Below are 16758 nucleotides of genomic sequence, written 5' to 3' on the forward strand. Positions count from 1 at the left end.
CTACACCAATGGGACAACCCCAGATGGTTCCTTGTTAAAGAGTTAGAGGAGGATGTTAAGGATTCATCTGCTTCCTTACCATATATTTGCCAGGATTTTGAAAACCAACTTTCTTACATTATCCATAGCCATGTTCCAATTTCAAAGTAGAGTGTAACTATAGAGGCAATAAACATTTTTTCAAAGAACTAATGGCACCTTATTTGACATTTAAAGCAATAACACTTTAACTTAATTACATTAAATTTAAAAAAACTAGCCATATCAATTTAATCACAAAAGTTGTAGACTGATGAGCCTGTGTTTTACTAGGTATCACATAATTAAGAAGCCCAAATAATTTGGTGCATTTTATTCCACTTTCTGCTATGCACTTAAAGAAAAAGAAACTAAATCTTTATATGATACAATTTTATTTGCAAGACATATTCCAATAAGTTTTCAATAAAGTGCACAAATATTCAACCAGTCTAAAACATCCTGTTTGATTTTAACAATTGGCATACATTGAAACACAATTTTGCAATGATAACATGAAATACAGCTCAATCATGAAACATTGATTTCCTAAAGTAGTTTAAGACTGGTAACAAGAAGGCATGGTGAAAAGAGAAAGGTTCTTATTTGAACCTCTTTTATAAATATGTGCATACCAGGTGAACCATAAAAGTAGTGACATTTTGCTGTTCTTAATACACTTAGAGGAATTCAGCTATTTTTATTTAAGAAATTAAAAATACAATCAAGAGAAGAAGAACTGGCCACATTTTATTAAACACTAAGGAAAAAACAAAACTGCTGTTTAGATTAAAAAGTACAGTTGAAATCACCACACTGAACATTTTTCAACTGGATTCATTGGAGCTCTTTTTGGACAATGGAATGCCCTTCCAAATTCATCAAACTGGGAAACACTCCCAAAAACCCTGTTAAAATAAAAAGGAAGATTACCATTTGCAATATACATAACCTATTTTTGTAAATGAATATTATGTTGGGGTCATGTTTAGCAACCACTATTTATGGTTTAGGTGGTAAAAGAAATACCTGACTGAACCACACAGATCAGATGATCCTACAGTCAATCACTGGTCTGTGCGCTAAATGTACTGGGCTGACACACTACAATTGGTGCCCTGAGGTTGGGTGTGTGGGGCAAAAAACAGAAGTTCCCAGTTCCGATTGTTTTTCATTGGCCTCTGCTAAAAGTAGATTTTTAATGGGAAGAGGATTGGGCTTGAGTTGGGTGTCAGCCCTTTACACTCAGATAGTCTGCCGACATATAGGGCGCAATTCTCTGGCCAAGCTGCATTGAAAAATCAGCTCGCCATGGTGCAGCGTGACCAGTGAAAGCCGGGAGATCCTGCTCCCAGGATCTATCAGGCTCGCAACACCTCACGAGATTCAACGCAATCTCACGAGACATTGCAAGGGAAATTCCGTCCACAATGGGCAGGATCACTTGTCAACAAATCTGCATATTAGAGCGAGGCAGCAAGCCGTACTCTAATGTGCAGATTCCCGAGGTACTTGAGGCTTTGGAATTCAATCCCTTTGCCTCGGCTTCCTTGGGCGAGCATTGTTTAGTACACAAATGGGAACCAGGTGGAACAGCACTTGTGGGGTCTCCAAGAGGATTGGAGGCCCCCAGCTGTATGCCCTTTGGGCAGGGTGGTGCCCTGCACTGCTGGTGCCACCTTGGTACCCTGGCACACCCAGTGTGGGATTTGGGGGATCCTCCCATGTTGCGTTCGGGCTGGGAGGGAGGTTGGAAATTGGGACGCCATTTAAAATTCGTCCCGAGTTCCAGCGAGTGAAGCTCCCCATTGTAAAAAAACAGGGCTAAGTACGGCCTTGGCCGTGCTTTCCCGCTTAGGTCCCTTATTCAAAGTGAGTCGCGTTGAATAGCCATGTGTTTCTCGGCACTGTGAGTGCTGGGAAACACGTGGCTAAACGGGCTCATTCGGGGACTTTGTTCCTTTTGGGAAGATTGTGCCCATACTTTTGAGTCCGAGATGTTGAATAGTCACTTAGTTGACATCGTAAAATATATTCATGCCTGTGGAACCATGGCTTTGTTTCTTCAGAAGAGCTGGGGAATTTTTAGTTTGTTGAACCATAGTATTTTGGCTGATAATGTTTTTTGAACTGTATCACAGGAACTGTACTGTCTACTCCCATCTCCCTTTCCTCGTATTCTTTTGTAGTCTTCCTTTTTAAATACTTTTCTATTCCTGTTTAAATTTTATTTTAGCCATCTGTAATAAACATTCCATGTTCTAATTTACAGTATGTGTGTTTTTGATGCTGTGGAAAATAATCTTAGAAAATGAGAAGCATTTAGAGAGTATAGATTGGTTGGTCAGGAAATACACTACATGCTTTTGTGGATAAAGAATTTTGTTTCATAGTTCCCCACTATTTCAAGGAAAATTTCGAATTCAGAAAAAAATGGGCAGGAAAATAATTATGTGTACTAATGTATCGATTTAGTATTCTTAGACTCAATTTCAAAATTACATAGAATTTAAAGTGTCGAAACAGGATATTTTCCTCAACAGGTCAATCTGGAAGTTACATTCTTACTATGGAAATACATAAAAACCAACTGTGGGTAATTTGAAGGCTGGAAGAGCACATAGGAATATGACCAGAATTATATATTTTTAAAACAGGTTCTACCTAACCCAGTAAAGGTTTGGAGTGAGTCATGTGCATTAAAACTGGCACAAATGTCTCTTGGCTCAAGAGACTGACAAGATACATAACTTTCATTTTGATCTCAGTTTTTAAATTAGAAAATGGCCACCATGGTTTGGCAGTGAACAGGATACATTGCTCCAAGCTGACACGTGGAATGGAAAATGACTCCACTAGAGTCTGAAGTGGATTGATAATTGTTTATTAAAGTCAGCCAAGAAAGAACAAGATAGCAGAGATGAACGGAACAGTGGAAGTAACAGAGGAAACCAAACAAGAGATAGAAATAGAACTCTGTTTGATAAGAGGCAAATGAATGAAGGTAGACTTTACTTGTAAATTACTGCTATCATCCATTTAGGTTTGCTCGAATGATCTGTGCTCTTTCCAGATCATTGGGCTTGCTGTTGAGAAACAAAACATCTATTCTTCACCTAAAAAAAAAATAAGTGCATACTTAACAGATTGCCTTTCCACACTATTTAGCAAATTACCATAATAATGTAAGTGTTTGAATACTTTATTGATGTTTGTAGAAAAAAACTATACAAAGAAAATGTGCAGTATTGATGGTGGGACTAAGGGAGCCATGATGCATAAAAGGACAAAAAGAGAGTATCAGAAAGTTTGGAGGCTGGGAGGTGTTGTTGAGCCGAAGGGTGTTACAGTGTGAGTGATTGAGGCACAAACAACGTTAACATTCAATATTAGACTGGGTAAATGGATGAAGGAGGACCCTATGCAGATATGGGAATAAAGTTGATTTAAAACGACTTTGCTCCCATGAAGGTTTAATATTAGCTTGGAATTGTTGCAGCAAATGGTTTGTTTTTGTGTGGCAACTTTTTGGATCTTGTGCATCATTGGGAGCATGGAAAATAGCAATGGTGGCTGAATACATGGTTGAGAGAATTTATCTGGAATTAAGGGTTTAGGATGGACGAAGTATAATGAAAACAAACAAGAAATATCAGGGAAAGCTGAGTTTGAATTCATGAAGGATGAGAAGTTACATAGTGCAAAGGCTGTATGAAGAAAGTGGGGAGGATATTTTTATGAAAAATGTGGTGGGACTTTGGTGTGTAGTAGACAGAATTTGAGGGGGAGAAATGAAAAGTATGGAACAAAGTGAGGTGATTGAAGATTGAGAAGGTACAGAGGAATAGCGATATAGACCAAGGGCCAAATTTTCAAGGAGTCAGGCCTGTTAAGGAATGGGTTAAGAGACATTCCAATTAAATGTCTCATTTATGTTAAGTATCCAATAATTGACACTGATTATGTAAAGAAGCTTCAGGTGGCCTTTGAGGCATGTGATGTGATGATAGAGTTTTTGTACAGAGTTGTGTTAAAGGAAAATAAAGGTGTTTGTGAGAAGGAGTAGAACTTTTGACTCTTTATACAACAGCAACTAAACAGCTAACAAGATTGGGTGAGGAGAACTTTAAAAAAGGCAAGCAGTACCTGATTCTGGGATTGCCACCACTATTCCTGTTTCTGGCTTTTTTTGCTTGTGTGTGATAAGGGTGCAGGAAGCGAGCCTGCATGAAGTACTACCACCCACGAGGTACTCCCACCCTTGACAACTCCTATGGAGGGGTGGGCATCCAAACTCAAAAAAAAATACAGCACGGGAATAGGCCCTCCAATCCTACACCGATCATATCTGTCTAAACTAAAACCTTCTGCACTTCGGGGTCGGTATTTCTCTATTCCCATTGTATTCATCTATAAAACTCCCTCACAATTTTTATGGAGCTGGGCCCATTTTGTTACTGAACAAGGTTCAGCACATCTCAGAGGAGACATGAACCATGGAGAGACCCTCAGTCTTGAGTCAGAAACTGAATGAATAGCCAAACATTCAACATTCTCTTTCAAAACCACTGCCCTCTTAATTTAACATAAATATTTCAATCAATCACAGGCAGTATCCCATTAAGGAAACCTTCAATTCACATCATACCTCTTAATCTTGTCCACATGAACACACCAGCATTGAAAAAACATTCTTGAAAGAAAGAGCAGGTTATCAAACGGTAATAAGGATGTTAATCAAATATGCAAACTAACTCAATATTTCCTGCTGAGCTTGATTCATTAGCTTTTCTTGGAGCTCAACCAAAGCATTCATTATGAGGCCATCTAGCAATTGTGTCAACATAACTGAGAGCTAGACACATGTATTTTCCAGATGACTTCATTATGAATGCTTGGCTGAGCTCCTAGAATGGCCAACGGACTCAGCCCTGTACTCAATTTTGATTCAGTTTGCAGCGGATTACTATCTTTGTTTGGCTGGCATTTTCATTACCTTACATAGTTTACATAGAACATACAGTGCAGAAGGAGGCCATTCGGCCCATCGAGTCTGCACTGACCCACTTAAGCCCTCACTTCCCCCCTATCCCCGTAACCCAATAACCCCTCCTAACCTTTTTTGGTCACTCAGGGCCATGGATTAGATGGCCAATCCATCTAATCCACACGTCTTTGGATAGTGGGAGGAAACCGGAGCAACCGGAGGAAACCCACGCAGACACAGGGAGAACGTGCAGACTCCGCATAGACAGTGACCCAGCAGGGAATTGAACCTGGGATCCTGGCACTGTGAAGCCACAATGCTAATCACTTGTGCTACCATGCTGCCCATTGCCTTGTATTAACCTGATCTTTATTTGAGTTTTTCAATGTCTGGGTGTTTATTTATATAAGATTAAAGAGTGCAAAGTGAGTTAAAGCTTTTTGTCATTGATATTGTGAGTGTGTGTTACTGACATTTGTATGAGGCTGTAGCATGAACAAAGGAGAGTTTCAAAATGCGTTTGCTAATGTTGTCAGTTTCAGGAGTATTTCAAAGACTTGTCAAACTTACCAATAACTCACTGTTTCTGTACATGGATATTGAAACAGTGAGTATGGAGAATACATGGCTGGAGATGGAGGGACAAGGGGTAATGGAAGGGGCACTGGTGTGGAGTGGCATTAGAAGGGCCATGGAGGAGGCATGGGAATGGGTGGAAGGTGAACAGGTAAGAAGTGAAGGCTAGAGAGCCTGACAGTCATGATTATAACTGGGCAAATATCTGAGTAAATACAGGCAAGCTTCCTAGCCTACTGGCTTCAACATCTCCCCACCTCTATTGCCACCTTGGACCCACATCCAATGGGGGCAGGTTTGTCTTCAGCCCATGGCCACCTCCCAGACATAAAAATAAGCCGGACCAGCTCCTTCAGGGTGAAGATGGAATTATGGAGTTGGAAAATTCCTGACCACCTACCTTTCTCTTTGACAAAGATAAGGCCCAGATTTGTAAATTAATGATATGGTTCACATCCCAATCATAAAAGTTTGGGTTGGACTAATTGGGGAAAGTTCAATCAGCCGAGTGCTTGGCTGGAAGATTGGCAAGGGAGGACTATGATGCATTTGGGGGTTGTAGGATATATAAGGAGACAGTGACCATTCATTATTCATGAAACAAGGATATTACTTTTGGAAACTTTGAACACAATTGAAATTTTAAAAAGGAGAGGTGTCAAAGGAAAAAGTGTAAAAGGAGCTGCCGCTCACAATGACACATTTTACACCATCATGTAAGATCACGGTCCATTCTATTGACTTCTAATCCCTTTTGAAATGGCTATGTCGGGTATTCGGCTGTAAAAACAATTGCTATGTAACATAAAGTTTTACAACTGTCCCACAGTAACTAAGGATGGGCTGTATGTATTGCCATACTAGTGGAACTCACCCAGAGTACAAATGAAAAATATATGTACATTGTACATTTAAGGTATTTAAACGCAGTATCTTTAAAATATATTGGGCGGAATTCAATGGCAAAATTTCTAAATTCACTTTTGGCAGGTTTTTCAGGGAGTTCCCCACCACTATCCATTGACGATGGATAGGGCACGATTCTCCCAATGAATTTCTAAGTTTGTTTGGGTGGGTTTTTGATGAAATTTCTGTCGGCTCAGCCAGCGAGTTCCCCACCACTATTCAATGACACTTCGTCACTTTTTTGGGTCTTTGGGAGGTTCTCATCAGTTTAGCCCACACGTAGAATTTGTTTTGGCACTGGGGAGCTGAACTCTGAGATCAGCCCCACCCCCACCACCCATGGTAAATGTCACCCCCCCACACACATAGACACTATCCCATACCCCCCAAGTGAGAACACCCTGCTAAGGGGTCCCTTGGGGGTCCCCCTCTTCAGGCCCCCTACAGCACCTCCCCTTCTACGATCCCCACCTGTCACCACCCCCCAAACTTCCCAGAGGCCTCTGCTTACCTGCACTGCAGGCCCCCACCCTTGAAAGCCCTCCTCCACCCTCCTTTCATGGGCGTAGCCCCCCCTTGGGCCCTGACGCTTGGCAGTGCCACTGTGGCACCCTTTCACTGCCACCCTGGCTGTGCTCCTGCCAGCTTGGAAGTGTCACTCAGGCATTTTGGCTGTGCCAGGGTTGCAATACCAAGGTGACAGATGTGCAGTGCCAAGGTACCCACCTTCCAGGGGAAATATCCCTGACCAGCGAGGGAGGGTAGATTCTGGGTAGGAAGGCCGTAAGAAGGTTTAAGACCTACTTTAGTGAATGCTGTTTGGTTCCAATTCCGAAGCCTCACGGGACTTAGGTATATCCCGCGAAGCGCAAAGGCTGTTGGGAGGTCGGCGCGAGGCTTCACTCGGGATCTACTAGCCGCATTGTGCTCTCGCTTGAGTGCAACGCAGCCACTGAATCACACCCATTGCCATGATTTATTTAACTTTTGTTTGTGTCAGAACTTCAATTTGAGGAAAAATATTTGGAACTATTTTGTTATACAGAACACATGAAAAAATACAGTTTAAGTAACAATGTTAATTCCGGCTGTCTGACTGCAGATCAAAATAATTTCAGTATAATGTGATGAAAATCCATAAATTCAAAATTATTTAAAATAAACTTTTAAAAAAAGTTTGATGCAATAGGCAGAAGGATCAAACATTATAAAGAACGATACCTGTAGTGTTCTGGGGCATGTTTGTCGGTAAGCAGCTGTAGGTAGATAGACTGGGATCTTCTCTTCATACACCAATTCTAATGAGGCAGTGTAATAATTAAAAATCAGTCCACATTTAATTAGGAAGTTCACATTAAATACCACAGTGTCAAATTTAGCCCTATTATGTATTTTCTTGAATTTTGTTTAATTCCCTTTTCTTCCCATGTACTGAATGATCTGTTGAGCTGCTTGCAGAAAAATACTTTTCACTCTACCTCGGTACACATGACAATAAACAAATCCAAATCCAAATTCAAATCGCAAGGTAATTGTTACTATTGATTATTATTGGTGAGAGTTATTTTTGGAGGAAATAATTATTTACTGTTTGGCACCCCTTGGTAATTTATTATACTTAGAAGACCCTTTAGTTTGCAATGCGTAAAATCAATTATGCACTACTGAACTTCAGAAAAAGACCCATATTTCAAATAGCCTGGCGTCTGGCTGATTTTATATTGGATTAAGTGAGGCATTAATACCATTGACCAAGGGCTGGATTCTCCGAGCCTGCGCTAGGCCGGACACCACAACACGGCACCACCTCACCACCGACCACACTCACCTCCCCCACCACCGACCACACTCACCTCCCCCACCACCGACCACCCTCACCTCCCCCACCACCGACCACCCTCCCCTCCCACACCACCGACCACCCTCCCCTCCCACACCACCGACCACCTCCCCTCCCACACCACCGACCACCTCCCCTCCCACACCACCGACCACCCTCCCCTCCCACACCACCGGCCACCCTCACCTCCCCCACCACCGACCACCCTCCCCTCCCACACCACCGGCCACCCTCACCTCCCCCACCACCGACCACCCTCCCCTCCCACACCACCGCAACACCCGCATGCACATCACCCCTCCATTACACATCCACGTGCGGCACATCAAGCTGGGGGCATATGTTTACCAGTGACAGTGGGTCTGGTCCATGGCATGGAGGATGATGACAGCCCGCTCTGCGATAAGCTGAGCTCCAAATTGTTAGACAATGTCTGACATGCACACACAAAGACCCAACAACTTTCAGCCGGGTGTGGACGTGGGGGAGGGGGGTGGGGTGATGCAGTGTTCCAGGACCTCCCCTGAAGGAGTCAACGGTACATTCTCCAACACCTCCCCCTCCCTCGGGGTGGCCAGTGGCCCCCAGGCTTCTCCATTGGATGGGGGTGCGAGCGGAGCCCTCCCCCAAGGCACCCCCGACATCTAGCGCTGCCAGCCCTGGAGTCCCGCCGTGGCATCGACAAGGGTCTGGACGTTAGCGGCTATGGAGCTCAGGTATTGGGCCATCTCTAACTGGGAACATGACACCTCCCACTGGGACTGTGCCATCTCCCTCTGGGACTGCGCCATCTCCCTTTGGGTCTGTGCGACACTAGCCAGCACCTGGGCAATAGCATGGATGCTCTCAGCCATGGCCTCCTGAGACTGGGCCACGGCCTGCTGGGACTGGGCCACAGTGAGGAGCGCCGCCGCAATCTGCACATGGCTCTGGCACATGGATGCCTGTGAGTGAGCAGCCATGTCCTGGACCACTGTCCCCGCCTGCACAGAAAGCCCCACGCCTTGCATAACGTGACCCATGTCCAACACCATCGCCCCCATTTGCCTCCACCGCGGACGCCACCCGTGCAGTTTCGGCCTGGGTGGCATGCATGACCGGCACCACTCCCTGCTCCTGCACGCGGTTGGACTCCTCCACCTGCGTCTGCAGGTGCTACAAGCCGGCTGTCATCACCTTCTCTGGTCCCTGGGTCGCTGACTGCATCGCGTCTTTGGGTGGGAGTAGAAATTCCAGGAACCCGGGACCCGTCTGGGCGGCAGCTGGTTGCTGGAGCTGGGCTGTCCTCCAACCGTCTGGCCCCTCGGCTGCTCCTACCTCCACCTGTTGTACCGGAGCAGCTGTCTGGTGCGCACCAATAAATGTCCCAGAAACCTCCTCACAAATGATCCCAACTGAGGTGTTAGTCTCTGCGATGGTGGAGGATGTGGATGATAGTAATGCCGGGTAGTCTAATGCAATGTCCTCATCGGGCCCAAAGTCTGGCGTCCCCTGTGTCAGTGTGTGCTGTGTTGCCATCCCCTGTGTGTCTATCCCCTGTGTAGCTGTGACCTGTGTAGATGTGTCCTGTGTAGCTGTGACCTGTGTAGCTGTGACCTGTGTAGCTGTGACCTGTGTAGCTGTGTCCTGTGTAGCTGTGACCTGTGTAGCTGTGACCTGTGTAGCTGTGACCTGTGTAGCTGTGACCTGTGTAGATGTGTCCTGTGTAGATGTGACCTGTGTAGCTGTGACCTGTGTAGATGTGTCCTGTGTAGATGTGTCCTGTGTAGATGTGTCCTGTGTAGCTGTGACCTGTGTAGATGTGACCTGTGTAGATGTGTCCTGTGTAGCTGTGACCTGTGTAGATGTGTCCTGTGTAGCTGTGACCTGTGCAGATGTGTCCTGTGTAGCTGTGACCTGTGTAGGTGTGTCCTGTGTAGATGTGTCCTGTGTAGATGTGTCCTGTGTAGCTGTGACCTGTGTAGCTGTGACCTGTGTAGATGTGTCCTGTGTAGATGTGTCCTGTGTAGCTGTGACCTGTGTAGCTGTGACCTGTGTAGCTGTGACCTGTGTAGATGTGTCCTGTGTAGATGTGTCCTGTGTAGCTGTGACCTGTGTAGCTGTGACCTGTGTAGCTGTGACCTGTGTAGATGTGTCCTGTGTAGATATGTCCTGTGTAGATGTGTCCTGTGTAGATGTGTCCTGTGTAGCTGTGACCTGTGTAGCTGTGACCTGTGTAGCTGTGACCTGTGTAGATGTGTCCTGTGTAGATGTGTCCTGTGTAGATGTGTCCTGTGTAGCTGTGTCCTGTGTGTCTATCCCCTGTGTAGCTGTGACCTGTGTAGATGTGTCCTGTGTAGCTGTGTCCTGTGTAGATGTGTCCTGTGTAGCTGTGTCCTGTGTAGCTGTGTCCTGTGTAGCTGTGACCTGTGTAGCTGTGACCTGTGACCTGTGTAGCTGTGACCTGTGTAGATGTGACCTGTGTAGCTGTGACCTGTGTTGCTGTGACCTGTGTAGATGTGTCCTGTGTAGCTGTGACCTGTGTAGCTGTGACCTGTGTAGATGTGTCCTGTGTAGATGTGACCTGTGTAGATGTGACCTGTGTAGTTGTGTCCTGTGTAGATGTGACCTGTGTAGATGTGTCCTGTGTAGATGTGACCTGTGTAGATGTGTCCTGTGTAGCTGTGACCTGTGTAGCTGTGACCTGTGTAGCTGTGACCTGTGTAGATGTGACCTGTGTAGATGTGACCTGTGTAGATGTGACCTGTGTAGATGTGTCCTGTGTAGCTGTGTCCTGTGTAGCTGTGTCCTGTGTAGCTGTGACCTGTGTAGATGTGTCGGGTGCAAGGCCGTTGAGGTGGCTGGCCTCCTCGTCGGTGCCGCGTCCCTGGGGGGTACTGGCCCTGGCACTGGCTGGCGGCGGAGTGGGGCGCCAGATAGGCCCGGAACATTGCCGACTGGTCCTGTAAGACACAAGACAGCATGTATGGCTCGACCGACGGGCGGATGTAAGGTGGTGGGGGGTTGTGGTGGGGAAGTTGTGGTGAAGGGGATGGGGTGGGGGATTGGGGGGGTTACGGTGAGGTGGGGTGGGGGGGTTGTGATGAGGGAGGTTGGGATGGGGTGAAGGGGGGTGAGGGGGTTGTGGTGAGGGGGGGTGGTGTTGGGGGTTGTGGTGAGGGGGGGGGACATAAATGTGTTGTGAGGGGCCACGGCCAGGCAGGGGCGCGTCTCACTTGGTTGCACGCCCCCGACCTCAGAATCGCAACCTCCCAATCCTTGGGTCCGCCAAGTGCCCTCTGCTCGGCCACGGTGAGGGGATACAGTTCAGGTGCACCCCCCACCAGTCTTCTTCTGCCATCCTGAAGAGGTCCCTCTTATCCCAAATTTCTGCCTTCTATCGGTTAGCCAATCCTCTATTCATGCTAATATACTACCCCCAACTGGAGGGACTGAAGGTACGGTTGCTCAATTTGTTGACGACCACAAAGATAGGTAGGAAAGTGAATTGTGAAGAGGACTTAAGGAGGCTTCGAAGGGACATAGATAGATTAAGTGAGTGGACAAAAATCTGGCAAATGGAATGTAATATGGGAAAGTGTGAAATTGTACATTTTGGCAGGAAGAATAAAAAGTTCATTATCTAAATGGTGAGAGAGTGCAGAGCTTTGAGGTGCAGAGGGATTTGGGGGTCCTAGTAGATAGAATCATAGAATCCCTAAAGTGCAGAAGGAGGCCATTCAGCCCATTGAGTCTGCACCAACCCTTTGAAAGTGCACCCTACCTAGGCCTACTTACCCGCAACCCTGCCTAGCCATAGGACACTAAAGGGCAATTTAACATGGCCAATCCATCTAATCTGCACATCTCCGGACTGTGGGAGGAAAACGGAGAACCTGGAGGAAACCCACACAGACACGGGGAGAATGTGAAAACTCCACAGACAGTCACTCGAGGTCGGATTCGAACCCGGGTTCCTGGTACTGTGAGGCAGCAGTGCTAACCACTGTGTCACCATACCACCCACAAAAGACTATTGTGCAGATGTAGCAAGTAATTGGGAAAACTTATTGTGAGGGGAACTGATTACAGAATTGGGAGGTTACGCTTCAGTTGTACAGGGCATCAGTGAGATCTCATCGTGTATAGTATTGGCCTCTTTATTTAAGGAAAGATGTAAAAATGCTAGAAACCGTTCAGAGAAGGTTTACTAGACTAATACCATGAACGGGCGGGTTGTCTTATGAGGAAGGGTTGTGAGGTTACGTTTATATCCACTAGAGTAAGAGGTGACATGATCAATACCTTTAAGATCCTGAGGGACATTGGCAGGGTAGATGTGGAAAGAATGTATTCTCTTGTTGGACCCCGAAGGGGTCACGGTTTAAAAATAAGGGGTCGTTCATTTAAGACCGAGATTAATTAAGTCACTCGAATTCTCTTCCTCAAAAGGCAGTGGAGGCAAAGTCTTTGAATATCGTAAGGCAGAGCTATTTAAATTCTTGACTAACAGGGAGGTGAAATATTATTGCAGGTAGCCAGGAATGTCAGGTTGAGCTCAATCAGATCAATCATGATCTTATTTAATGGCAGAGCAGGCTTGAGAGGCGAAGTGACCTACTCCTGGATTCTCTCTAAGTTCCTACCTGCCCCATCCTCACAGCACTTTTACGCTGTGACAAGCAGGGCCTCGGATGCAAAGCCCAACCTTGTCCTTAAGTGACCAGTTAAAATGACCACAAGGGCCGCTTCCCACACACCTTCCATTTTTAGGTTGGTGGGCAGATGACAGCTTGGGGTGAGGGGGCACTCAGATATGAAGAAAGGTAGATCTCGGCCAAGACGTTGTGGATGGTGGGTTGTCTCCATCAGAAGCCCTCTTCTCACTGGTGTACCTCCCCACTGGCCTACCACCCGAAATCCCATTGGCCCCCTTTGTAACCCCCAGTCTTACACTACCTTTCCACCCTGGGACCCTTGACATTTACCTGGGTCTTTGGTTCCCAGGACTTAGGCTCTGGCAGCTCCATGCACTGCCTCTTCCGGCCACTGCTGCACTGTTGCTGGAGGGACTGGAGAGCTGCCAACCAATCTCCAAGGCAGGACTTACTCCTGACTGAGGGTCGGAAGTCCCGCATTATGCCAATCAACACGTTAGTGTATAAAATGGCAGTGGGACCCTTGAAGTCAGTGGGGATGTGTTTCTGCTGACTCTTAAAAATTCAGGCCCAAATTATTTCCCAATATGACCCCATTTTAATGCCCCAGACTGAAAATTGTTGGGTGAGCCTGGGGAAGCGGGATGGGGGTTTGAGAGATGTCCAGCTGGGGAGGGATTTAAAACTGCTGTGTTTGCCCAGAAAAAAGCGAAGGCCCACCTTTTTACAAGCTGTGATTGTTGCAGCAATTGGGCCTCAGAGACCAGACAGTTAAGCACCACTGGGGGTCATGACTAGGTTGACAACCATCTAGGATTGGCCTGGAGTCTCTAGAAATTTAAATCAATTTCCGGAATACTGCTGCATGCAACCCTAGACAAAAATCATTGTATTTGTCATTCCCTTTGAACATTTCTTTTCATCATTTATAAAAATATTGAAAATGGGGGGGAAAAACATGTTTGGCTGACAGTCAAGCATCATCCAATTGGATAATGAGTCATTTTGCTTCACTGTTGGCACAGGAAGGCAGTGTGTCATAATGATGAATGTGCTGGTTGACTGATGGTTGAGAGTGAGGGTCAAGTCATGTGATGAAACCTCCAGGAACTCATTGAATCTCAGTTGGCAGCCTTATTCGCAACCCAGTTTGGGAACCCCCGGGGCTGGAATCTCCAATAATGGGGCTAAGCGTTGACGCCATCGTAAAGACCGTAGAGTTTTACAACGGCGTCAGCGGGCCCCCAGATTCAAAAGTCCGCAAGGGGCCAGCACAGGCTCCGCGGGAAGCGCCTGAGGCAGCGGCCACCGATACGCGGCGGCAGATCCGCCCCAAACACTTCCGTCGCAAGGAAGATGGCCACCCGCCGTGCAGCGCCAAGATTTTGGGAGGGAGAACTGGACACCCTCCTGGACGCTGCGGAGCAGAGGAGTGGGGTCCTGTTTGTGTGACCCCCCCTCCCCCCCCCCAGGATAAGAACGGCCATAACCACAGAGAGCGGGAGAAGACCCAAACTCTACAGCTCTCTGCAGTAAAGAATTCCACAAATTCACTACCCTCTCGAGAGCAGAAATTCCTCCTTATCTCTGTCTTAAATGGATGTCCCCTTACCTCTGAGATTATGCCCTCTGGCCCTAGACTCTCCCACAATGGGAAACAATCTCTCAGCACCTGTCAACCACCTGAGAATCCTATATGTCTACAGTGAATACAGGCCCAACCTACTTAACCTCTCCTCAAAGAAAATACCTCTATACACAGGATCAACCAAATGAACCTTCTCTGGATTGCCTCCAATGTCAGTATATCTTTCTTTAGATAAGGGGACCAAAACTGTTCACAGTATTCCAGGTGTATTCAGTTTTAGCAAGACTTCCCCATTTTTATCACACAAGACTTCCCTATTTTTATAGTCCACTCCCTTTCAAATAAAGGCCAACATTCCATTTGCCTTCCCGATTACCTGCTGAACTTGCATCCTAGCTTTTTGTGATTTATGCACATGGCCTTCAAATCCCTCTCTGTTGCAGCTTCCTGCAGTCTTTCTCCATTTAAATAACATTCAGCTCCTTTATTATTTCTACAAAAGTGCATAACATCACATTTTCCTACAATGTATTCTATCTGCCAAGTTTTTGCCAGGAAATATTAGATTAAAATCGAGACTAACACTGGGGTAAGTATACAACTGACTCTTCATCACCCCCCTGAACTCACATCTACCAACCCTTTAAAAATCCAACCACCCAACTAAGCCCCCAAACCGACTATCATCCAAGCCACTCGACTAACCGTCTGAAGCATTCCAACTCTCCCCTCTGACCAAGCCTGACTACCCCTCTCGACCACGCGACTCTCCCCTGACAAAATTACCATTCCTGACCACCCCATTACACCCTCTCCCAACCCAACCCGACTACCCCCCAAACCTACTCTACCTATCACTTCACCCACCTACTCACTTCACCCACTTAGATCCATAGAATTTCTGCAGTGCAAAAGGAGGCCATTTGGCTCATCAAGTCTGCACTGACCCCCTGAAAGAACAGCATATCTAGGCCTACGCACCCCCGCCCTATCCCCATAACCCCACTGAACTTGCACATCTTTCAACCCTCAGGGGAATTTTAGCATGGCCAAACCACCTAACCTACACATCTTTGTGGGAGGAAACCCTCGCAGACACAGGGAGATAGTGCAAACTCCACAGACAGTCACCCAAGGCCAGAATTGAACCCAGGTCCCTGGCGCTGTGAGGCAGCAGTACTAACTACTGTGTCACTGTGCCACCCAACTTACCTACATACCCACACACCCTCAGCCACCAAAACCTCAGCCTCCCGACCCACCCAACCAATCTACTCACTTAGCCACTCCTCCATCCACTCACCCATTCACACGCATTAAATCCAGGCTTTTAAACGTACTGTGCGGCAGCTGGTGCTGTAAAAAGAGGGCATGTCCTATCTTCCCTCCCACTCGACTCCACTCTGATGGAGTTTCCAAGGGATGGTGCGCTGTGCATTTCTGTGAAAGCCAGGATAGGAAGGACCCCAAGGGAAATGCACAGCAGCGTCAAGTTGGGGGAATTTTCAAGCAGAGTGGCGAGTTGCTGCTGCTCAGAAGATCTGGGCCAGACTGTTTGTTTTAAAGAGATTTGGTTGAGGGATGAATGTTGTCTCGGACTGCAGGGATACCTGTCCTCCTCTTCTTTGAAATGGTGCCATGGGATAAATTAGAACCACCGGAAGGAGCAAAGGGGATCTCGGTTGAATGTTTTATCCAAAATATAGCATGTCTGATGGAACAACATTCTCACTGTACTACACTGGAGTGGCACAAATATCCCTTTTATCCCCTTATATATTCAGCTGATAGCACATTTAATCAATTGTGATCTGTTTTCAAAGCTACAAATCATCATACAATGGGATTAATTTTGACTGTGTGTAATTAGGTAGAATGAGTGATAATGAATCAGCAACCTGGGCCGGGATTCTCCTCTACCCGGCGGGGCGGGGATCCCGGCGTGTTGGAGTGGCGTGAACCACTCCGGCGTCGGGTCGCCCCTAAAGGTGCGGAAGTCTCCGCACCTTTAGGGGCCAAGCCCTCACATTGAGGGGCTAGGCCCGCGCCGGAGTGGTTGGCGCTCCGCCGGCAGGCGTGAACGGCCTTTGGCGCCACGCCAGCCGGGGCCAAAAGGACTTCGCCGGCCGGCGTAAGTCCGCACATGCGCCGGAGCATCAGTGGCTGCTGACATCATCCCGGCGCATGTGCAGTGGGAGAGGGTGCA

General features: G+C 46.7%; 1 protein-coding gene across 2 annotated transcripts in view; it reads right to left on the minus strand.

The window, feature by feature from the left end:
- Positions 1–396: 396 nt before the first annotated feature.
- LOC119976317 (endothelin-converting enzyme-like 1) overlaps positions 397–16758 on the minus strand; it is a 159603-nt gene continuing 143241 nt past the window's right edge. The window contains exons 16-17 of one of the 2 annotated variants that reach the window (XM_038816760.1): positions 7709–7785; positions 397–926 (exon numbers count right to left, since the gene is read on the minus strand). In XM_038816760.1, the coding sequence (XP_038672688.1) occupies positions 827–926; positions 7709–7785 (177 nt within the window). In that variant the 3' untranslated portion in view covers positions 397–826. Of the gene's footprint in view, positions 927–2529; positions 3135–7708; positions 7786–16758 lie in introns of those variants that run through there. The other variant, XM_038816761.1, reaches the window with a different exon arrangement.

The sequence above is a fragment of the Scyliorhinus canicula genome, chromosome 13 (assembly GCF_902713615.1).
Source record: "Scyliorhinus canicula chromosome 13, sScyCan1.1, whole genome shotgun sequence".
In the NCBI taxonomy this organism is placed as follows: domain Eukaryota; kingdom Metazoa; phylum Chordata; class Chondrichthyes; order Carcharhiniformes; family Scyliorhinidae; genus Scyliorhinus; species Scyliorhinus canicula.